At 46.8% G+C, this 23,948-nt stretch overlaps 1 protein-coding gene across 1 annotated transcript in view; it reads left to right on the forward strand.

Annotated features, from left to right (window-relative positions):
• The window catches only part of LOC135918208 (uncharacterized), a 64,594-nt gene that overhangs the window by 38,806 nt on the left and 1,840 nt on the right, over positions 1-23,948 (forward strand). Inside the window, exons 3-4 of the mRNA XM_065451891.2 lie at positions 14,273-14,401; positions 15,609-15,887. Of these exons, the coding sequence (XP_065307963.1) occupies positions 14,273-14,401; positions 15,609-15,887 (408 nt within the window). The remainder of the gene's footprint in view (positions 1-14,272; positions 14,402-15,608; positions 15,888-23,948) is intronic.

The raw sequence follows: 23,948 nt of genomic DNA on the forward strand, positions 1-23,948 counted from the left end.
TTCTTTTAAACCCTTCGAGGACTGGAAGTCGCGTCATGTAATGGGAGGGTCCGCTCAGATGACGCCATTTTCAGCCAATGGTTGGCGCCCGTATCGCTTTGTCACACCCGGCGGCTCTCTGCGGTCTTGCCTTGCAGACGTGCAATGCGCTTCTTCGAAGGAGGATAAGTGGGGGCGCTCATGCTCCATTGTCCAAAGGCCCACCTGCTCCCGGTGCTACGGCCCCGAAGCGGTAGCAAATGTCTTCTTCAAAGGCGAAGAGGAGTGACGATTGGGCTCTATTGTCCGTGGACCCCTTCTAATCCCGGCGGTGTACGAACTTGTTTGCAAGTGTCCTGCCTCAGGAATGTGGCACCCCTGCTTCTGCATTCCTCAATTAGCTGTGCTGCGATTCGAAGTGGTTTGGGGAACTCGAAGTAGCCTCAGGAAACGGCGCCATATCTAACAGCTCGTCCTCGCCCCGGTTGTTCTGAATGGCCGGTGAACTCAATTCGCTGGCCATGAGGAACGCTGAAAGAACCTGCAGGGTATTGGTGTCGAGCCTCGAATGACGAACTTCGGTATCCTTGGCCCTGGAGAACAGACGTCAAACAAACAAAACAACACAGCGCTGCACCACGTGCAAGCGCAGGCTCTTCACCCCTGACTCGCCAGGCTATTACTGAGTAAAAATGAACCCTGATCTTTTATTTCCCCAATTTCGACAAAACAGTTCCAACCACCCCTCCAAACAGCTATCCATTTCTCCTCGATTGCCGACAAGACCAGAGTACTATTGTTGTTGCAAAACAAAAGGGTCGTTGACGATGCAAACAACAAATGAAAACAGCTGAACATAACTTAAGTGGCCTAACTACACGAACAGCATGTTTCCAATCTATCGCAGTGGCGTACTTATCGCACGTATTGGTGCCACTGAACAATCTGGTCAACCTCACAAGTACGTAATCACAAGCGCACTAGCCTTGTGGTCACTAAACAAAACGCGTACTTGCGTTGTAGGCAAACTTTTCATTTACGCTTACTCACGTTTCTACCCTGAAAGTCCTACAGGACACGTGACTTAAACGAACAAATAAACTTGCGGGACTTACACACTCCGCAGAACCCTTAAAATAATGCGTCTTTTAATAACTCGTTCCACGCATACTTATCAGAGAAGTCAGAATACGGCTGCCCTCAACACACACGAGCAACCCAGTCATAAATCTGCTTCCTTCCGTCCACACAGGACATGCGCTAATGGAACTAAGAACGCTTCTCCGTGCAAATCATGCACTCACTGAAAATCTACGCGCTTAACCTTAGAAAATTCAAAACACTTAAAAAGAAAGAAGGTTAAATAACACACGCGCTTTACCATAGGCCTTTCGACGATAACCTGACCTTCAGGTTACTTACACACAAAAAAAAAGAAAGCCTATCTACTTATTAATGAGCATCTCGCGAGACTACATGTTTACCTAAAACGCATCTTTCAAATCTCGAGCTTCTCGAACGAAAACACAAACAAAGCTCATACCTTTACATATTGAAAGAAATCCTAGTCTCAAATCGCGAAAACTTTCCAATGCTCAAAATAAAAAACAACACACTTCATTTCTACGGAAGGGCTCTTGGCCTCCCTTTCCAAACGCTTACGTCTGACTCATACTTTGAGTCTGACTCGAGGTGGGCGTGGTTTGAAAGCTACTCTGGCTGCCGAGATACAACAAAAGGGCTGATTCACTAACAGCTCCTTCAAGACGTTACGGTCTCCTGCCAATTTGCGTCTTGGCGCCCCGCTTTCCTCACAAACTCGACTGACCGCGTCGCTACTCCCCACCTGGTCTCGTCCTGCCACCTTGCGTTTCTTCGAACTGCACGCTGAGCTGTGAAAAGAACTACGGAACGACGAGGAGTTTAACTGCTTCGTGCCCTTTGTCCGCGTCCGTGCAGAACATGCTTCGCGGTCCCCCTTTGACCGGTGGCTCGAACGTTCAGGATGCGTCAACATCGTCAGTGACGACCGCACCTTTCTTCTCCTCGCGCCCTGCCCATTTGGGGTTCTCGCCATCTTTGGCGGCGCTACATTAGTTACCGACTTTCGGTCTTTACCGCGCTTCTTTTTACGGCGCTTTCTCCTTGCACTCGTTTTCATGTCGCCTTCTCGTGCCTCGTGCAGGCCGGTACACATTTCGTCGGCCCGGATCGGTCTCTTACCCGCACAGTCTGAGTGATTTACATTTAAATCTACTCTCACTTTGCCTCGACTGGCGGACAGCCCAACCGACTCTGGAACAATGCAGCAGGCTTTACTCGAGTTAGACCACTCGCACTCTTGCGAACTGCCCTCTACTACATTGCCCAGCTCACGCTGTGCATCGGCACACAGCCCGTCGGTATCGATTGCTGTCTCACGCGCACAGTCCGAATGATTAACAACTGAATCATCCCTATCTAGGCTATCTAGACTGGCGGAGAGCCGCACCGATCCCTGGACAATGCAGTTGTTCTCTCGTGAGCTACGGAGCTCGCCATCCCGAGAACTACTCTCAACTGCACCGTCCAGCTGGCACTTCTCTTCTGCACGCAGATCTGACTCGACATGGGTGCTCGCGTCTGTCGGGTCGGCAGTACCCTTTTCTTCGCTAGCAACCTCGCTAACATTACCAGCGACGCACACGCGCGGTAACTGTGCCAATTTGTTCGCAGCTGGCCTAGCTGTCTCCACAGTCATCTGTTGGCACAGCACCTCGTCGCTCTCACTGCGGCCTTTAACGGCCTCTGTTGCCACTAAGGCATCGTTAGCAGCTAGCCTTTTCCCTTTTCCGATGAATCTGCAGCCAATCTCACAGGCACGACTCTTCTCGTCGGCTTTTGGCGAAAATCCGCTCGATGCTGCCTCATTCTTTCGCTCTGTGCTACCTACAGAATTCTGAGACAGCCGTTGTCCCTGTGCCATTAACTCATCACAATACTGTATCTCTTTGATCAGTGCTGCCTTCTCTCTCTCATACTTTTGCTCACGCTTTCGTTCCTGATACTCACGTTCGTGACGCTCACACCTAAGAGTAAGTTCTTGAAGCTCATGCTTCCGTTCATTCTCGCGTTCTTCACGCTTACTCTCACTCTTAAGTTCACGACGCTCTCGCACACGTACACGACGCTCACGCTCTCGTGGTTCCTGTATCACCTCCCAAGCAAGCTCAATGCTTTTGCCATCATTGCCACTATCGTTAATCGCCTTTATGATAGCTGGCGTTTTCATCCGTTCGTCCGCCTCAACTCCCAAATCGTCGCACACCAACAACAAGTCTAACCTCGTCAACCTTCTAAGATCCATGGCAGCTGCCCCGACAGGTGGTTAAAACTGTTTTCCTTAATTAATTTGTGCAAACACACAATGCATCAAACTCCCGATTCCCAGAACTATCAAAATGAACACACAACATTTGAGTCTGGCGAATCAAAAGGAAAAAAACCACGCGCTCATTTACGGTTGCAGCACTCTGCCATCCGGTTCATCTGTCCGCTGTTCCCGGTTCCTCCGGACTCCCTGGGTCGAAGGCTCGCTCCTTCTTCGCTACTCCCAGTTTCTTCGGACCTCTTTCGACGAAGGCTCTCTCTTCTTCGCTCTTCCCGGTTCCTTAGTATCTCTCTCGACGAAGGTTGATCCGTAGCGCTGCCACCAGCTGATGCATTCGGAGGCGATTTCACCGCTGCCAACCAGATGTAGGGGTTGAAGGACGGACTCCGGGATGAAAACCAAACTTGGGAGGTTTTATTTTACATTATATACAGAGTGGTGAGACGTCACTGACAGTCGTACAGTCATTACGGGCCGGCAGCAACTCGGACGCTGCGGCCCGCGGCAAGAAGTTCGAGAGATGTGAATCAGGGAAACAGGGAATGCTCTGGTCTCTCTGGAATCCTTCTTTTAAACCCTTCGAGGACTGGAAGTCGCGTCATGTTCGACCAATGGGAGGGTCCGCTCAGATGACGCCATTTTCAGCCAATGGTTGGCGCCCGTATCGCTTTGTCACACCCGGCGGCTCTCTGCGGTCTTGCCTTGCAGACGTGCAATGCGCTTCTTCGAAGGAGGATAAGTGGGGGCGCTCATGCTCCATTGTCCGAAGGCCCACCTGCTCCCGGTGCTACGGCCCCGAAGCGGTAGCAAATGTCTTCTTCAAAGGCGAAGAGGAGTGACGATTGGGCTCTATTGTCCGTGGACCCCTTCTAATCCCGGCGGTGTACGAACTTGTTTGCAAGTGTCCTGCCTCAGGAATATGGCACCCCTGCTTCTGGATTCCTCAGTTAGCAGTGCTGCGATTCGAAGTGGTTTGGGGAACTCGAAGTAGCCTCAGGAAACGGCGCCATATCTAACAGCGGGAGCACGGCTCAGCACCAGCAGGATGGAGGGGATGGGGTTAAAAGAGAGAGAGGGTAGGAGGGAGAAAGGTAGAGGGTCGTAGAGATGGAAGCGAAGTAGTGGCCGACCAGGAAGCCCGAGGTGGTGGGATGGCCGTTAGGCCATCCGTCTTAGTAGAAATGTCCTATAGTCTCGCCGAGAGCCCCGACGAGTCGAGGTACTCGACGACACTTAGGAAGGCTGGTTGCTGATTACGACAGGGGAAGAGGATATCTTCCTGTCGTGAACATGGGAGCCCCAGGCGGTGGAACTCTTGCAGAATTCGACCGCGGGGCTGCAGGTGAGCAGGGCAGGCCAGCAGGTGTTCCAGAGTTTCTGGTTCCCCACAGGAGGCACAGGCGGGCGAGGTGGCTTTCCCAAGGCGGTGGCCTTGGGAAAGCCTTGGGTGGCCTTGGGTGGCCCTGGGTGGCCTTGGGTGGCCTTGGGTGGCCTTGGGAAAGAAGGAGACTGCGAGTTGGCTGCCGTCCAGTAGCAGCCAACTCGCAGTCGGAGCAGCAACGAGGCATCCCTTCGTAGGAGGCCGTGCTGTGAAGAGGCCGTGGAGGCCGGCCCAGGGATACCCGTTTGTCCGGGTGGCAGGTGATGATGTGCCGGCGCAGCCTGTGCCTCGATAAGTCTGCGGCCGTTACAGTAGGGCTGAGGGGGACGCTTGAGTGGTGGGCACTTTTTGCCAGAGTGTCCGCCTCTTCATTGCCCGGAATCCCCACGTGTGCCGGTAGCCAATGCAAAGATACTGAGCATCCTGCGTCCTGAAAGGCTGTCAGTCTTGAGGAGAGTAGCGCTACCCCAAGGCTAGCCCTGTCAGGGTTCTGCAGGCAGAACATCGCCGCCTTGGAGTCGCAGAAGATGGCTGCCGGGGTCGCTGGTAGCTCCTCTGCAAGTAGGTCCACAGCAAGGTGGAGTCCTGCTAACTCTGCTGCGGTAGAATTTGCGTACCCCGGGAGATGGCACAGCTTGCTCTTTCGTAGGGCCGGTGTAACGCAGGCTGCTGTGGATGAGCCAGTCTCCGGTATCACGGATCCATCGACGAAGATGTGAGCTTTTGCATAGAAAAGTTACCTTGAGTTGGAGAACCCCCCCACCCCGAAAGAACATCCTGGGTACGTGCCTGGCTTATGTAGGTGTTCTTGTAACTTCCTGCGGTGGGCGCAGTACATTTAGAGCCTCAGCGTCCTGCGCTCTACGTGGTTGTACGGGACTGACGGCCACGCATCGTTACGCAACTTCCCAAATAACAATACGAGTCGGTTTTGGCACTTAACTTGGTAGAGCAGTAAACGAGGGATCCAAAATAACTGTGATTGTTCCGCAAATATATATTCCTCTATAATTCTTCTAGAGCTAATTCAAAAAATGTTACTAGAAATCTTTATTTTACACTTTCGCTTGTTTACTTGTTCTTGGCAGTGTTGTTCTTGCGCTTCTTTCGTGTGCGAGTCCATTTGATGTGGTTTCTTGTTTGTCAAGTAAAGGAGAGGTGTATCTCACAGGCGTACCTGTGAGATACACCTTATTTCATTCGCATTTTGCGGGTTTACGCGTCGTTATAGCGAATGGTAGGCATTATTCACATTCGTACTAGTAACAGTATTCCCCTCCTCTCACTTGCATAAAAACGTTGCCTTGGGTTGCCAAAATTCCTGGGTACGTGCCTGCTCAGTGCTAATTGGTTCCGGACATTAGGAAACTTGAGCGCCCGGAAGTGCGTTACACATTCGTAGGCTAATGGAGGAAGGGCTTTAAGAGCGCACAGTGGACGATAACTTTAAGCGTTTATTGTAGACTAGTTGGAAACCGCAGGAGAGTCCTGGGTCTTTGTGGACCTGTGTTACGAGGCTGGCAGGAGTCACCAACGGAAAGAGATCGTGGCTTTCCCTGCCAAGACATCACTGCCCTTATGCCGAACACTGACAAAGGACAATAGACTAAGCGTTAAAAGATATGGTCAGTGTTCCGACCACACGTAAAATAGAGACCGTGAAGCGTACAGGCGACAGTCAGCTGCGTTGATCGTGCTTCGCGAAGTACCTCACTGATTACGCCTGTTTGCGAGCTGGCGGAAAAGGGTGGTTAGACAACAGGAAGGCGGCGCAAAAAAGTTAGAGAGAGTCACGGCTGACATCGGCCGGGAGAGGCTCGATGCGCTGAGGCCCCTTCGCAGCGTCGACGTCCCACCTTCGGCGTGGATGGCTGCGGAATTGAGATTGGCTGAAACACTCGCACCCTTGAAGTGTCGCTCACGAAGGTCTCATTTGCCGCGTTCGATTGCATCGGGTTCCAGGATGGTACCATGGTCATTGCAGACTCGACGACCATGCCCGTGCTCCCACTGCGCCTGTGCGGGGGTGGATTCGGCAACCCATTGACGAGCCGGACGATAGTTGTGTCGCCTGTGCAGCCTTCAAAAAAACTTCAAGATTGCCATGGGATAAAGCAGCCGGCTTTCATTTCAATGTGGTGGTCTGCAACCCGTCAGGAGCATGCAACCTAGTCCAACTAGCCAGGTCCAATGGACCATCTACGGCCTCTTCCAGCTCGTCAGCCCATGTGACACCAGGACCATTCGCCCTTTTGACAACGGCTGCGTGAGCATCGCGCTGGTCCGTGCTGCAGCAGTTGCGCGCCTTTAGGATGACGTAGAGGCTGCGCGGGTTAGGAATGGTAACGCTGTTGTTGAGGCCCTCCACGTGGTTGCCCTTCTTGTCCAGGAGCTCCGCAAGCTGGGTGAACATTTGCTGCTGGCCATGAGTGACGACCAGCTCAACCAGAGGCTCCAGCATAGCTATCTCTGCTTCCACAGCCTCTAAGCAAGACGCAGAAGCCTCCGGAAGAATGTCTTTGCCGGACGAAAAGTTGCGCAGCTGTTCATTGTGCAGACGCTCGAGCTTTACCTTGGGAACGAGGCGCCTGGCTGCTTGTGACTTTTTAAAGCCCCTACTGCAGCCCTGCACCCCTGCAGCACCTTCATAGTTTTGGCAACCCACTCCTTCCAGTTTTCCTTAACGAGGCTGGTCTGGACTAGGGTCTCGTTGTCCCAGATCTCACCGATGAACTTTGCATGCACTCTGCATAGCTTCAGTGCTGCGTCGACGTGTTCCGTCCTGCAGTCGTCGTCAAGCGGGCCCATCTCCACGCTGGGCGACAGGAGTTGTGGACAGGGCGCCGTTACACCTTGCTGATGTGCACTGCGTTCATTATTATGACGGATGAGAACCCGCGGTGATGAAGATGACGCTACAGCTGATGCAGGCAAATGGAGACTTGCAAAAGTAATCCCATTATTTAAAAAGCAATAGGCTGGTTACGCGAGTAACATTACGCCAATACCCGGTTGAAAAAGACAACAGAAATTTCTGCCGCAACTATAGCAATTTCTGTTCTATTTCTGTAGAAGTTCCTCACGTTTCTATAGTTGTGACAGGCATTTCCGACGCTACGACAGAAATTCTCACGTCGAACAGAAACATTCTGTCGCGACGACTAAGAGTTAGGAAGTCGCAAGAGAAACGTTCTATCGCGACTACATGAGTTCGGAAGTCGCAACAACTGCTTTCTATCGCGACAGTGGTTATGACGTCGCGAAAGACACATTGTGTCACGACAACCAAGAGTTAGGAAGCCGCAACAGAAACGTTTTGTCGTGACAACAGGAGTTCTAAAGTCGCAACAATGGCTTTATATTGCGACAGCGATTCTGATGTAACAACAGAAGCTCTTTGTCGCGGCGACAGACACTTTCTGTCACGGTGTTGTGCCACTTTCTATCGCAACGACATAAGTTCTGACGTCGCGACATAAGCGCTTTCCGTCGCGACGCTTTAAAATTCTATGTCAGTTGCACATCGGAGGTGTACACTGTACTTTTCTCTTACGCCGTATTCAATGGTGCGTTCTCTGAATCCGGCAACGTTGGTAGCACCGACACCGGTATTAAAGTCGACGTAGCCAATTGCCGTAATTTTGCCTTGACGGCGAGGCAGCAGCAATCCCCCGACCGGCTTCTTCAATATCGGCCGCTGATCGAAATCATCGAATTTGCGGCAACGGCTGCGTATCCAATTTGTTTTATTTTGTAAGATGTGACACACAGGCTTCTGGACTTGCATACATACCGTTACGCTGACACATGAGTTAATTTCCCAGAAATTCGCCATAAGATTTTGCAAAGCGGAAAAGTAGTTTTGGGTTGTTCCACAAAGCTGCGTGAAAATCTGTCTCGCTTGGGTATACAGGCGAGACACAGGCGCTACCTACGCTACTTACAGGCGCTACGTATTCCCGCAAGGCGCTACCGTGAGAAAGCGGTACGCTGTCTAAATGAGCAGTTATCCACGAATGTTTATGTGGCTATTTTGCAATGAACACAAAAATTATACGCGCGCTCAAAAGTGTAACGAGCGAGAAATAGCAGTCGAAATTAGCCGTAAAAACCCTTACAGCGTTCCCGGTCACCATTGACTATTTCTGAATTTCTTAACTGATATGGACATCGTAAAGCAAAATCGATGTTCTAGCACTTCATGGAGTACTTGTTGGTAACAACACTTTGCTCTTCTAGAGAGGCGCCGGTTGACGTGGCGGAGTGAAAGTGCACCTTAGTTCTCAGCGTACAAATGTAAACACCAGAGCAGAAAGGGATTCTTACTTTTGACATGGTCAAAATGTACACATATAACAACGTAAAACATGTTTATTGTGGACTTGATATTCAACCGGACTGGTACCCCATTTTGTTGAGGTGCCTATCCTTACCACCCTTCTAAAGTGGAACCAACGTTTCCACCCAAAGTATGAACGCTGCCTTTCTGTGAGTAACTGTCATTGTGCCCTCCATTCTATGATTATTCACAACTGGTGAATGTTTTATCGGGTTGAACGCTACTGCAATAAATACCATGAAAGAGAAAAGAACCAATTCAGCGTGGTGCATTAAGGATAAGCACCTCACCAAAATAGGGTACCAGCCGGTTGTCCATCAAAAATAAGTCTTAGGTGTAGTGTCATTTCGATAAAACGTACCTTTGTAAGTACCACCATTCTAAAGTGAAACCAACACAGTACGAACGCTGCCTTTTCTGTGTGTGACTTTCATTGTGGCCTCCATTCTCTGACTATGCAGAACTGGTGAATGTTGGGTTGAATGCTACTCTAATAAATACCACGAAAGAAAAAGAAATCAGCGTGGTGCAGTGGTAATATACTGGATTCAGGAGCGTTCGGACATGAGTTAAAATCCCGAAGTGAGAAATTTTTTTGTCGTTTTGCATTTTTACTTTTTTACAATAACAATCTTACATAGTCCTAAAGAGCTCTCTGCTGACTTTTATATTAAATATTGATCAAGAAATACAGAGCGTCAGACTACAGCACGTCAGACAACAGACGTCCCAAAATACGACAGGCTGAAATTTTTGTTGTATTTTTCAACTGTGTACCTCTTACATCTAACCTAGTAAAACTCATTGAAATAATCTGACATGACCGTATAGATAATTGGCTGATAGAGAACATGATTTTGAGCAGAGGCTCCGACTACGGTGGAGGCGGGGGGGGGGGGGCAGGGCTCGCGCCCCTTCCCTCGAAATCTTTTCTGTGCACCCCCCCCTCCCTCCCCGTCCTTCGGAAATTTGCGATTGGGTCAGGGGGCATCATGTCTTCTTTTGTACTACTTTGGATAAATCGACTGAGGAACTACAGTTGCCTGAAAGCTGAAAGAACAGCACAGTCTTTAATAGCCGCGGCTACATAGATTTGTCTCCCACCAACAAAGGAGAAAGATGACAACACCAAGCGTTTTGGATCGAGTTCACCGTAAAGGATTCCGACTGGCAATGGCACCTCGCCGAACGTCTACTGTTCCAAAACTCTGCGCCGAATCAAATGAAAGGCCTGTTGATAAGTGCAGGTGTTTCTTTTGTGCACATTCTCTTCTAAGTCTTCGAACCCTTCCCGGACAACCAAGTCAACTCTTTACTCGAAACATATTTTTTCTAATAATTATTTGTGATTACAAAATAATACCATTCAACTCTGTGACGATGGAATGGCATCGAAAGCTGACGACAGTCAAAGCTCTCAAACGAAAAGCAAAGTACTTTCGCTGCCATTCCATCTTCACAGAACGGAATGGTTGTCATTTTTTGCGTTGCGAGTATGGCGTCATTGCTCCTTCGGAGGTACCCGGGCTCGCGAATGTCCTTTTCGTTCAGCATCGCGGGAACGTTCTTCGTCGGTGGTCGTTTCGCGCCGGCGCCGTTTACATTCTCGTTGCTGTTCCCTCCGGCGCTTCTCGTACGCTTGTTGTTCTTCGTGTGTACGAACTATACGTGTCCGCCCCATCGATAACGCAGCAGTCTTTAGCGCCGATACCTCTCCTGCTCATATACTGCGATAACCTTGACATATGTCACGACAGATTAGAACGCTCACCATGGATAATAGCGTGATATCACGCTATTATTCACGGCGAGCGTTCTAATTTGTCTAAACTGTCAAGTTATGAAAGCGTTTTCTTTTTACAGCGAAGCTGTATACCTCTACCGTCCAAGGCAATTTTCCTATCGCTGGCGTGCTGTGGTATAAACTTTTTTAAACAGGGTTGAAGTACCTCAGACAGGCTGGCCAACGTTTCGATAGGTGGACCTATCTTCGTCAAAGGCGGCCTCGTCATCCTCGGCGTGTTAGTTTTAAAGGGTTAGTGCAGTGACGTCACGTGCGGGTGTTGTCGCTGGCGGCTGGTTTTAAAGAGAGAGATTACAAGAGGGAACAGGCGTTGTCGTCCGACGTCTGTGAGCCTCATTCTCAAGACGAAGGGACAAGAGCGTGAGAGTGGGCACGCGGGGAGGAAAGAAAAGAAATAGAAGCAGAAAAAAGGGGGGGGGGGGAAAGGAGAAAAAAAAAAGGCAGGGGGGAGCCAGGGCCGTCCCAAGACACAACAAAGGGGGGGGTGAAAGAAAAAGAAAGAGAAAAATGAAATCTTTAAGAAATACGGGGGCTTGGGAGCGTGTTAGGGATGCGAAAGGTTAGGAGGTATTCAGGGGAGTCGTTGGCGGCATGTTTTTGAGGCATTAGAACGGCCGGTCAAGCAATAGGTCGAGTAATTTTGAAATAGTTAAGGTGGCGACGAGGAGTCTGCGGTGCAATGTGTGGGGTGACTGAAAGGCAGCGGCATGGTCTTTCAAGGGGCACTGCCCCACGCGCTTAACGTAGGTGTCGTTACGGCGGCATGCAGGAGGCGATACTCCGGGTTGAGGCGCCGAAAAAGGCATATTGACATTCCGAAGTCAATATGCCTTTTTCGGCGCCTCAACCCGGAGTATCGCCTCCTGCATGCCGCCGTAACGACACCTACGTTAAGCGCGTGGGGCAGTGCCCCTTGAAAGACCATGCCGCTGCCTTTCAGTCACCCCACACATTGCACCGCAGACTCCTCGTCGCCACCTTAACTATTTCAAAATTACTCGACCTATTGCTTGACCGGCCGTTCTAATGCCTCAAAAACATGCCGCCAACGACTCCCCTGAATACCTCCTAACCTTTCGCATCCCCAACACGCTCCCAAGCCCCCGTATTTCTTAAAGATTTCATTTTTCTCTTTCTTTTTCTTTCACCCCCCCCCCCTTTGTTGTGTCTTGGTACGGCCCTGGCTCCCCCCTGCCTTTTTTTTTCTCCTTCCCCCCCCCCCCTTTTTTCTGCTTCTATTTCTTTTCTTTCCTCCCCGCGTGCCCACTCTCACGCTCTTGTCCCTTCGTCTTGAGAATGAGGCTCACAGACGTCGGACGACAACGCCTGTTCCCTCTTGTAATCTCTCTCTTTAAAACCAGCCGCCAGCGACAACACCCGCACGTGACGTCACTGCACTAACCCTTTAAAACTAACACGCCGAGGATGACGAGGCCGCCTTTGACGAAGATAGGTCCACCTATCGAAACGTTGGCAAGCCTGTCTGAGGTACTTCAACCCTGTTTAAAAAAGTTTATACCACAGTGTGCCATTCCATCTGCCAGCCCCTTTCTTGTTTTTGGACATCGCTGGCGTGGTAAGCAAAAGAACTCGCCATACGTGGGACGATCCCGCAGATAGTGCAATGCCGGGCGGACTCGCGGCGGAGGTGAAGCAGGCGTTAAGCACTCCCCATACGCGGGCCGATCCCGAAAATAGTGCAATGCTGGGCCGAAACACGGCGTAAGTGCAGTTCGCCACTAAGAGACCCACATATACAGCTTCGCTGGCCATCCTTCACAGAGGGAAAGGGCACTAAGTTTTTTCTTTGTTTCTTTTCTTTCTCTTTTTCATTTTTTCAAGCATCATGAACCCCTCTCTCCCGTTATATTCGTGATCACGTTAAATAGCAGCAAGCGCAGCATGCTTTTCGCACTAAAATGTATAAAGCGAACTGAGGCATATAGCATTGGCGCCAAAATAGAAATGCTATATAAGTATGGTTATGTGACAAAGTTGACACTTTTAAAGCTACCTAAAGGCCGCGGTTACGACTGCCATCACGTAGCTATACGCGACACGTCATTCGAAGAATTTTGCTGGCTGTTGTATTATTATGGTGGAAAGTACAGTTTAGGTTCATTTCAGTTAGGTTAGATACAGGTTAGGTTACAGCTTAGGTTATAGTACAGGTTGGGTCAGTTCAGTTAGGTACCGTTCAGCCTTAGTGAGATTAGAAGAACTGGTGAGGCTTATACATTGCTAAATAACAGCCGTGTCCTCTGCTATAGAGGTCTCCCTGATAAGAAGTAATGCGGGGTAGGATTCCTAATTCATAAGGACATAGCGAGCAACATGGACGAATTCTACAGCATTAATGAGAGGGTAGCAGTAGTCGTAATCAAACTTAATAAGTGGTATAGATTAAAGGTAGTACAAGCCTACGCTACAACATCCAGTCACGACGATGAGGAAGTAGATCAGTTTTATAAAGTTGTTGAATTAGCGATGAGAAAAGTGCAAACTCGATATACAGTAGTAATGAGCGACTTCAATGCAAAAGTGGGGAAAAAGCAGGCTGGTGAACAGGTAATCGGCCACTACGGCGTCGATTCTAGAAACGCTAGAGGAGGGATGCTGGTAGAATTCGCAGAAAGTAATAAGCTGAGAATAATGAACACCTTTTTCAGGAAACGTAGCAACAGAAAGTGGACCTGGAAAAGCCTTAATGGTGAAACAAGAAATGAAATTGATTTCATACTTTCTGCAGGTCCAGCATAGTGCAGGAAGTAAAAGTGATAAATAGGGTAATGTGCAGCGATCATAGGTTAGTGAGGGCTAGGATTCACCTCAATTTGAACACAGAAAGAGTAAAATTGGTCAAGAAGAAACAGGTCAATAACGGCAGTAAGGGTAAACGCAGACAAATTTAGGCTGGTACTTGCAAACAAATATGCAGCCTTAGAACAGAGAGACGATGATAATGACATAGAGATAATGAATGAAACCGTTAAGAGGCTGGCTTCAGAGGCAGAAATTGAAGTGGGAGGCAAGGCACCAAGGCAACCAGTAGGCAAGCTCTCCCAAGTAACAAAGGACCTAATAAAGAAACGACAAAGAATGAAAGTGTCCAACTCAAGAGATAAGATAGAATTCGCGGAACTTTCAAAACTGACCAACAAGGCGAAAATAAGTGATATTCGAAATTATAACGTGAGAAAGACTGAAGAAGCCGTAAAAAAATGGACGCATCCTGGTGGTGGTGGTGGTGGTGGTGGTAGTGGTGGTGGTGGTGACGACAGTTTAGGTTGGAAATGAAAGAAACGAAATATAAAATTAAGGGTGGGGGTAATAATGTGAGTTTGTTAAGTTTGAATCTGTTTAACTTATTTTGAAATGTGCTATCTTTATTCATTCCAGAACATGATCCTGCCGAGGCGTCTAAAGCTCTCCGCAAGGGCCCTACGGCTGAAGGTGCCCCGGAATGTCCATCCGCCACCCAAATGCCTCCCAAGAGGAGAACAAGGGCCGGAGAGGCTTCGCGCTCAGGTCCTGGAAGATGTCCTCTAGAAGCGAGGGGCTATAACGTGCCCGTTGCTATGCGGAGGTCACCTGGCAAACTATACTAGGATGCCATATACAATCACAACAAACCAGGTGACGCTACCTAGCATGCCATGACGGTACCTCACCAATGTTACGACTCGCCCAAACACTGACGGCGTTTATGAACTCTGCTAAGTACGTCCGTTGCCAAGGCGTTTTTCTTACGATTACGACTTCTGTGTTGAACAATGCTGAGTGCTGGCGTTTCAAGAATGCCAAAACGGGTCCCGCCTGCAGCAGCCGGATGTTGCGGTCGCCCATCGCGCCACTCCGGCATTCCGTCTTCGTCGATTCCGGTGGTAGTCTCCCGGCCCATCGACTGTGCAATGAAAGGAAGTTCTTACGATTATTACGTACACTCACTTTCTGGTCTTGACTGTGCGCAAATGAACTGTCGAGTGCTGCAAACCTGCGCCTCGTCACGGCCTGGCCTTTTACCCGCCAAATCGTGAGACCACCACTCCTAGTCTATTCACCACATGCTTTGTAGCAGTGCTTGGACTCCACGAGGCCCGCACCCTCTTTCGAGGCGCAGCGTCCTCTCTGAGAGAGTGAATCTCCTCAAGCGATGCTGTCGGCAGGGGTGCCGTACAGGTTCCGTAGGACTTAGTCATGGAGACTGGTGTGGCCAGATAGATCGAGGTCTTCAGGGGAGGGGCATTTCCTATCGCCGACGTCCTCAGGGCCGCTAGTCTCCCGTGGTGGTGGTAGATTTCGCCCTCTCCTGTCCCCTATCCAATCTGCCGACACTAAATTTTGAACCGATGGTCACATAATAATTGTTCACAAAGCCATATCCTGGATCAGATTTAAGCAGCCAGCAACAGACCACTGCTACACAAATCTTACTGCGCCAGGATTGACTGCAACCCGTGTTCGTAATGTAGTTGTCAAGCAGTGGTAAACAGTTTAGAGCGCTGAAGAGGGCAGCAATTCAGGTAAGGAAAGACCTTCACGCTATTTCTCCTGTAGCTAATGTTACCTGCGACTTTACAAATAAAAAAAAATGTTCATGGTTAAAAAGTCATGTGCAGTAAAAAAATAATAAAAACACGTATCCTGTGCGGCACTCTGCTGCTTGAACTTCAGTGGGCATGGTGGACCCGGCACTGCAACGATGCTGACCAGGCACCTACTCTCCGTTGTGCAGGTTTTGCTGGGATCCGCCGCCGTATCAACGACTAGCCACGCGCACTACGTGGATCACCGTATCAGCATCGATAGGAGCGGGCACGTGCAAACCAACGGACATTTCGCACCGTCAACTTCTGATGGCCCTGAGCTTCTAGCGACACCTTTTGGTCAGCGCAGCGTGACGTCATCGACAGCCGCCTGTATAAAAGAACCGCTCTGCTGCTTGAACTTCAGTGGGCACGGTGGACCCGGCACTGCAACGATGCTGACCAGGCACCTGCTCTTCGTTATGCAGGTTGGTTCCTCTGTGACATTTAGCAGAATTAGCAGTGACCATCGTTGCATTGTGGTCCTACCGTGCCCCAAACAGTGTATTAGCCTTGCTTACGAGTGTTTACAGGTGTGCAAGTTACTTCTTTGTGGCGATATAGAAACAAATCCTGGACCGACACAAAAGGAACTGTATGACCAGCTGCTTGAAGGCCAAAAAGCTATCCTCACAGATGTAATTGAAATGAAAGTGCAGTTATGCAACATAAATAGTGTACTTGCCAGCTTACAACGTACTCTGGAGGACGTGCAAATTAAACTCCCTGACTCTTCTGCAACCCTAGTTCACACCGGTCAAGTAGAAACCACGCTGAAATCCTTAGAGAAAGTGATGACTTTTCAGACAAAAAAATTGACTAGTTTGGAGGACCATAGCAGGCGTTCCAATGTGATTATTTACGGGATAAAGGAGTTAGCCGACGAAACCGAATCCATGATGAAGGAAAAGATCGTCAAGGAAATATTCCAAGACAAGCTGGGTGTGAAATGTGAGTCGATTGGTCGAATACATAGGCTAGGAAAAAACAAAGGAAACCGACCGGTAATAATTTACCTTCAGGATTACAGTGAAAAGAAAGCAATTTTTGCAAACTGCAAGAAACTTAAAGGGTCTGACATCTACATTCAGAACGATTATTCCCCTTCCACACTGAAAAAAAGAAAACTCCTCTGGGACAGTTGCAAAGAAGACCGGCTGCTTAAAGAAAGAGCTTCATCGATCCACGATAAGCTTAAGATTGGCAGGGATACTTTTTATTGGGATGAATGCCTAAACAGACGCGTACAAATTCCTCAAAGCTCCCTTCGGACTCCCACAGCAAACGAGCTAAACCATTTCACAATCTCGCAGGATTGACGCGCTCCCCAAGGGCCACATAAGCAGCTCAGACTAATTAATGTCAATGCCCGCAGTATTAAAAATGAAGCTGATGCATTGGGAAATTTTATTACTGAAACATGACCCTCATATTACTGTCTTAACTGAGACTTGGCTACATGATGAAATAAGTGACGATATATTTCCTCCTTCCTATACAGTGTTCCGAAAAGACAGGCGCACCAGGGGGGTGGTGTTGCCGTCCTGATCAAAAATGGCATTTCTGCCCATCTCTTGGAAGATATCCCTGAGATTGAATGTTTGCGCGTCAAGATAAGTTCTTGGGGTCACAGCTTTATTGTTTACGCCATATACAGACCACCGGATACTACTCCCGAATACTTACAAAAATTAGATGATGAAATGAACAGGCACAGAAAGAATAAGATTATATTGGCAGGTGACTTTAATTTACCGAACATCGACTGGGAGCGCCTTAATACTGGAAACGCGTTCAGCAAGCACGCCAACATTATCTTCAATATTATGCTGCGTTATAACTTGAAACAGGTGGTGCGCGAGCCGACACGCATACAGGGCATTTGCAAATCCATTCTCGATTTGGTATTTCTCAGCCAGGATTTTCCGGAATATTTTGTTTGTATTGAAGGACTTTCCGACCACCGGCTAGTGAGCATTACCTTACCAGTTGTACAGATGACGCAAAACTATTCCTCAGTGCTTAGCTACAAAGATTATTCTCATGCCGATGATGTGTCCATCATTGAGCACATGGAAAACTGTCTTGTTGATTTTATCAGCACTGATGCCTGTTCTCTGTGGAATCGATTCAAAATTATGTGCCACTTTTGCATGAACCAATTCATCCCTAGTAAAAAAAGAAAGTTCGCAAACACACACCTTGGGCAACACGCGATGTTATTCATATTAAAGGCAAGGTAAAAAGGTTAAAAAGAAAGCATGGTAATCCTATTAAAATAAAAGAGGCGCAGAACTCTCTTCAACAGAAGGTGACTGCTGCAAAGAGTTACTATTATAACAACTCTCTGCCTAACTTTATTAAAAATGATCCTACAAAATTTTGGAACCATATGAAGGAAAGAAAGAAACCGATTTCACAAATAATAATTGAGGGCACATCAATAACTAATGACGAAGACATAGCACAACATTTTAATGAGTATTTTCAAATTGTCTTTGCAGTGTCAGATGATTGCATTACTATGCTTCCAGTGAAACAAGTATTTCATGTGGATTCTATTTCTTATGCTGGAATTGTGAACATGTTGGTAAACCTAAAAACCAAAGCTTCTTGTGGCCCTGACGAAATCCCTAACATCTTCCTAAAACATTATCCTGAACTTATTGCCAGCTTTCTTGTACGAATTTTTTTTGCGTCTGTGCTGTCGGCACAACTGCCCGATGAATGGAGAGTGGCCCGAGTTGTTCCAACTTTTAAAAAAGGAGATCGACTAAGATTACAAAATTATCGTCCCATTTCTCTGACATCACAATGCTGCAAGCTCTTGGAGCACATCGTGGCAAACTATATAAAAGAATTCTTAGCTGAAAACAATGTGCTCACGGAGTTTCAGCATGGCTTCAGAAAGGGTTATTCGACTGTAACGCAATTGGTATCAGTGATTCATTCATTTGCTTTATCTCTAGACAATAATGGCCAAATAGATGTAATATTTTTAGATGTCAGAAAAGCCTTCGATAAGGTTCCGCACGACAAATTAATATTCGAACTTAGAACTATTGGCATACCTGACATTTTCATAAACTGGATTATTGCTTACCTGAGCAAACGCACTCAGTACGTTACAATAGGTGAACATAGCTCGGCCAGGTGCCCCAAGGTAGTGTCTTGGGGCCTTTACTGTTTTTAATTTATATAAATGACATTGTTAAAACCATAACTCCTGGTGTGCAAATTAGACTGTTTGCCGATGATTGTATTTTGTACAGTGACATAACTTGTCAGAATGATCAGACTGTCCTCGAAAAGAATTTAAATAACATATTAAAGTGGTGTAATGAATGGGGTATGTTTATTAACGCTGATAAATCCGTATTTCTTCGTGTTACTCGTAAAAAAAGCCCACTAACTTTTTCTTATACGCTAGGTTCTTCAGCTCTGCGTGAAACTCACAATTACAAATACTTAGGTGTTACTTTGACTTACACATTGTCATGGAACATGCACATTAATGATATTTGTTCTTCTGCTTTTCGCAAACTCTGTTTCCTAAGACACAAACTGAAAAATGCCCCTCCTAACGTGAAATTACTGTGTTATTTTACATTTATTAGACCAAAGTTAGAGTATGCATGTATATCATGGGATCCTTACACTAAATCAAATATCGTGCGTCTTGAAAAAATACAAAGAAAGGCAGTCAGGTTTATATTTAATAAATTCGCAAGACTGGACTCTCCCTCCAAAAGTATGACAGAAAACACCATACCTACTCTTGAATCGCGCCGAAAGCTGCTAAGACTTGAATTCCTTTCCCTTCTTCTCAACAACAGGCTTGAAATTAAACCATCGACTTATATAACGCCTGCACTAACACGGCAAACAAGACAGCATCATCCGGGTTCACTAACACCCTATTATGCTCGAACTAACACGTTTAAATTTTCTTTTTTTCCCAGAACAGTGTCAGACTGGAACGACAGTTTACAGACACAGTGTGACTAAAATTTGTATAAATCTGTATTTGTTTGTTCTTAATTTGTTCTCTTTTGTTTGTATACGTTCTATTGCCCCTCTGCTTGGACCGAAAGGTCTGCAGTATGTACTAAATAAATAAATAAATAAATAAATATTTACTGTAATATTTGTTGATGGCCCGCGATGGTATCTGTGATGCTCACCTGCACCTTTGTTACTTTGAAGTCACTGATGAGAGCTTTGCAGAACATGAAAACTGCGCGTTCGTCAATCGCATTGCTGGGGCTCACAGCAAGCCGCAGTGCTCGGGTACTGATTTTCTGTGCCGTAGACTCCCTTCTGGCGTGTCCATTTTAATAAGCGTTTTCATAGCCATTGTTTAATTCCTCCAATACGGAGGCGGGAATCCGCTGACGTCACGACGTCTCTGCTAAATGACGCTGCGGGAAAGTACCCTTGGTCTTACGTTGCGTCTGCTTCCGCTAGTGGAACCGATCGCTGCGCGCTGAAATTTATACGCTGCGGCTCGTCGTCTGTGCTTCTGAGGCCGCCGATGCACCACTTCCTGTGCGGCACTCTATGCATGTCTATTGAGAGGATACGGACAGCTCAGCGCGTGAGAACGGGTGCTACTTCGAGGACGACGACATGCAGCGGATGTGGCGCGCGCATTTCGCTCTGAAACTCCTCGGTCCTTTTTCAGACTTATATCAGACTGCATAAGTTCGTTCACTTTCTGGCATGAATGAATTTTAAGTTGCAATCCTTCACAGAGAAAGTGAGAGTGCCGGGTACAACTTTATGAGACGAAGGTGTTCTTATCCAGAAGTGCGGTCGTTTTTTTTTCGTGTTTTATTTCACGTGAGAGAAAGAGGGTGACAGAGAGAAGATGTAAAGTAAAAACAGTCTTCGACTTCACACCACCGTGACAAAATGGAGAGGCGACAGCCTTTCGAAACACCCTTGCACCTTTCTGCAGCACTCCATTTCAATGTGTTCGTTAGCCTCCGACTCGCCTCCGACCTGCTTTGGCTAGTCTTTAGCAACACTGGGGCTGCTTTGGATATGCCTGATGTTCGCATTTATATTTACGACAGACTCAGAGACGCACTACATATACTTTACAGGCACCCGCAATGTCTTAATCCCACACCATTTCTCGCTGCACTCCCTTGGTACAAAACAATGCGCAGTCATTATCACCATTCAGTGTACGACACGATCATGAGATCGTGTCGCTGTCGGCGTAGCATCCTAGGTTGCACTTAAAGACCTCCCAATATGGAGACTGTATCGCCTGCCAAACGGAGTGAACAGAAGTGGGCGTCTCCTCATAAGAGGTCTTATTGTGAAGAAGCTACCTTTGACGACATTTTTTTAGCGAAGTATTTATTTATTTATTTATTTAGAAATACTGTCAACCCTCCGTTGAGGGTCATAACAGGGAGGGATGTTCCATATACATTCATACAAGACAGCCAGATACAAAAGAAATATGCACATGCACTACAGTGTCCTACGGATACAATACAAGATACGATATACAGACTGTAAGACATGTATTCAAATGTTCAACCAGCTGCCGCACGCACACAAACTGAAAAAAGGAAAAAGAGAAAAAAAAGAAAAGAAAAACACTTTACAATATCCACATGGTACAGTTTTAGTAAAGAACCTTGACTGCATTTAATTGTAAACAATGCAGTATCAGAACTGCGAACAATTCCTGCAGGCAGCTTGTTCCACAGCTCTATTGACTCTGGGAAGAACGAACAACGAAAGGCATTGGTTCGGGACAAGTACGGTTGAATAGATTCACTATGATTTAAGCGGGAGCTCAGTCTGCCTGGATGTTTTAAATACAAATCTTAATAATTTTTAGTTCACCGTGAATTATTTGAAATAACGTTTTTACTCTCTGCTTCTTGCACCGATCTTCCAATAATTCAAGACCGCAAGACTTTAACATCGCCGAAACTGAATCTGTCCTATATTTCGAACAAATAAAGCGCGCCGCCCGACGTTGCACCTTCTCTATTTTGGCCCACATTACCTTTTGATGGGGCGCCCATGCTACTAACGCATATTCTAGGGATGGTCGAATAAAAGATCTATAGGCCAGCAGTTTAACATCTTTTGTTGCCCTCCCCAGTTTTGCTCTTAAAAAACGCAATTTCTTCTGTGCCGCAGAGCACACTCTTTCTACTTGATTGTGTCATTTTAAATCATGTGAAATAGAGACACCAAGATATTTGAAACAGGGAAAATTAACTAGATTGTAGCCTTGAATATCGTACTGAAAAGTAAAAATATTCTTTTTTACTGTGATATGCGTGTATGTGGTCTTATCAATATTAATTCGCATTTCCCACTTGTCACACCAACTCCCAAACACCTGAAGGTTTCGGTTGAGGTTAATCTGATCCTCTAAACAAGATACCGGCGCAAAAATCAAGCAGTCGTCTGAAAAGAGGTTTATCTTAGCAGAACTATCTAAAGCGGTTGCTACATCATTGATGTAAAGCAGAAAAATATTGGCCCTAACACGGACCCCTGTGGTAATTCTGAGTATACATCTACAAAACCAGACTCGGAACCATCAACGCGAACAGCCTGCTTGCGGTTAGTTAAATAATCTTCAATCCATTTTAGAACGTCGCCATTTATACCTGCTTTGTACAGTTTAAAAAGTAATTTACGATAGGGAACCTTATCAAAGGCTTTGGCAAAATCCACGCATATAACATCCATTTGTTCACGGTTGTCCATAGCTTTGGAAAAATCGTGTAATGTCTCAATGAGCTGTGTCACTGTGGAAAGTCCCCGTCGGAACCCATGCTGGCATGCGCAAAGGAGGCCATTTGATTCCAGGAAGATAATTATATGTTTTGCTATGACGTGTTCCATAACCTTGCAGCAAACTGACGTAAGGGATACAGGACGGTAGTTATTCATTAGAGTACGATTCCCACTTTTAAATATGGGGATAACTACAGCACAACGCCAGTCCTGTGGCACGGAATGGGTGCTTAGTGATTTCTGAAAAATAATTACCAAATAAAATTATATCCACTCAGCATACCTTTTCAAAAAGCCAGTAGGTATTCCGTCTGGCCCAGAAGCCTTCTTGTCATCCAACTGTAGCAACTGCTGGAATACGCCCCTCTGAGTAAAGTTGATAGCGTCCATGGAACTTCCGCTGAAAGATGCTCCATCATCTACTGGAAATGGTCGATCACTGCGCGTGAATACTGATTGGAAATATTTATTTAATCCATCAGCGATAACACCTTTTTCTTCTACTAGAACATTTCCTACCGTCATTTGCTTTATTTTTTCCTTTCTGCGGTCTAAATAACGCCAGAATTTTTCTGGGGAAGTCTTAAGAAAATCACTTAGAGTGCGATTAAAAAATGTTTGCTTCGAACTGAGTAACAAAGCCTTTATTCTCTGAGGTACTGCGTGTATTTCCCTAAAATCTGCTTTTCCTTTGCGCAGCCTTTTTAATTTCCGTTTCGCGTGAACAATATCCCTAGGTATACATGGTTACTCTGCTTCGTTTTCTTGAGTCGAGTCGGAACAAACTGATCTAGCAGACTTTAATAATAGCTTGAAAGCGCTGCGACAAATCTTCAACTGTTTCGACCTCGGAGACATTTTCAAATTCGTTGAAACACTTTTCTAAATAATCTAGAATAGACGTATCATTGGCCTTAGCATAGTCTGATTTCAACACGTACAGTAGGTTTTTGAGGTGGTGGTGTACAAGTAAGCACATTCAGCATAATGATTTTGTGATCGGATATACCATCGGTGACTGCCATTTCATAATCGCCTATTTTATGGGAAAGGAACACCAAGTCAAGCAATGACTGCAATTGGGACGTTATACGTGTGTTTTCCTTCACTATTTGCCTTTAGGTATGAAAAAATGTGATATCCAATAATTTTTCGGCACTAGAAATTTCTGCATTTCCAGGCGAAATAAGTTCCCAATCGATATGTGGCAAGTTAAAATCACCAGTCATTATTAGCCTGGTGTTCCTGTTTACATGTGAGCAAAGAAACGTATTTAACATATCTAGAAAATCAGGTGAAGTAGTTGGCGGCCTATAAATGACTCCTATGAGGTACGACATGCCAGAAAACATGATTTTACACCACACCGATTCCGACATGTCACACATAACCGTACAGGCTGTCAGCGATGATTTAACAATAATGGCCACACCACCACCACGAGAGTCCCGATCCCACCTGAACATTGTGTAGCCAGGTGGGATAATGCAGTCGCAAGAAACAGCACTGTTGTGCCATGTTTCTGTAATGCAAACGACGTGCGGTCGCTCAGATAGCGAAAGACATCCTAATTCAGTAACCTTGTTAAGAATACTGCGTGCATTGAACGAAACGATTTTGAGCTATGCTGTATTTTAACTGCAGGAAGGCATGCCCTCCTTGTCATTGCAAGCTTCCCCTGACACTTTGCGATTGCTATGGCGGCCCTT

The sequence above is a fragment of the Dermacentor albipictus genome, chromosome 1 (assembly GCF_038994185.2).
Source record: "Dermacentor albipictus isolate Rhodes 1998 colony chromosome 1, USDA_Dalb.pri_finalv2, whole genome shotgun sequence".
NCBI lineage: Eukaryota > Metazoa > Arthropoda > Arachnida > Ixodida > Ixodidae > Dermacentor > Dermacentor albipictus.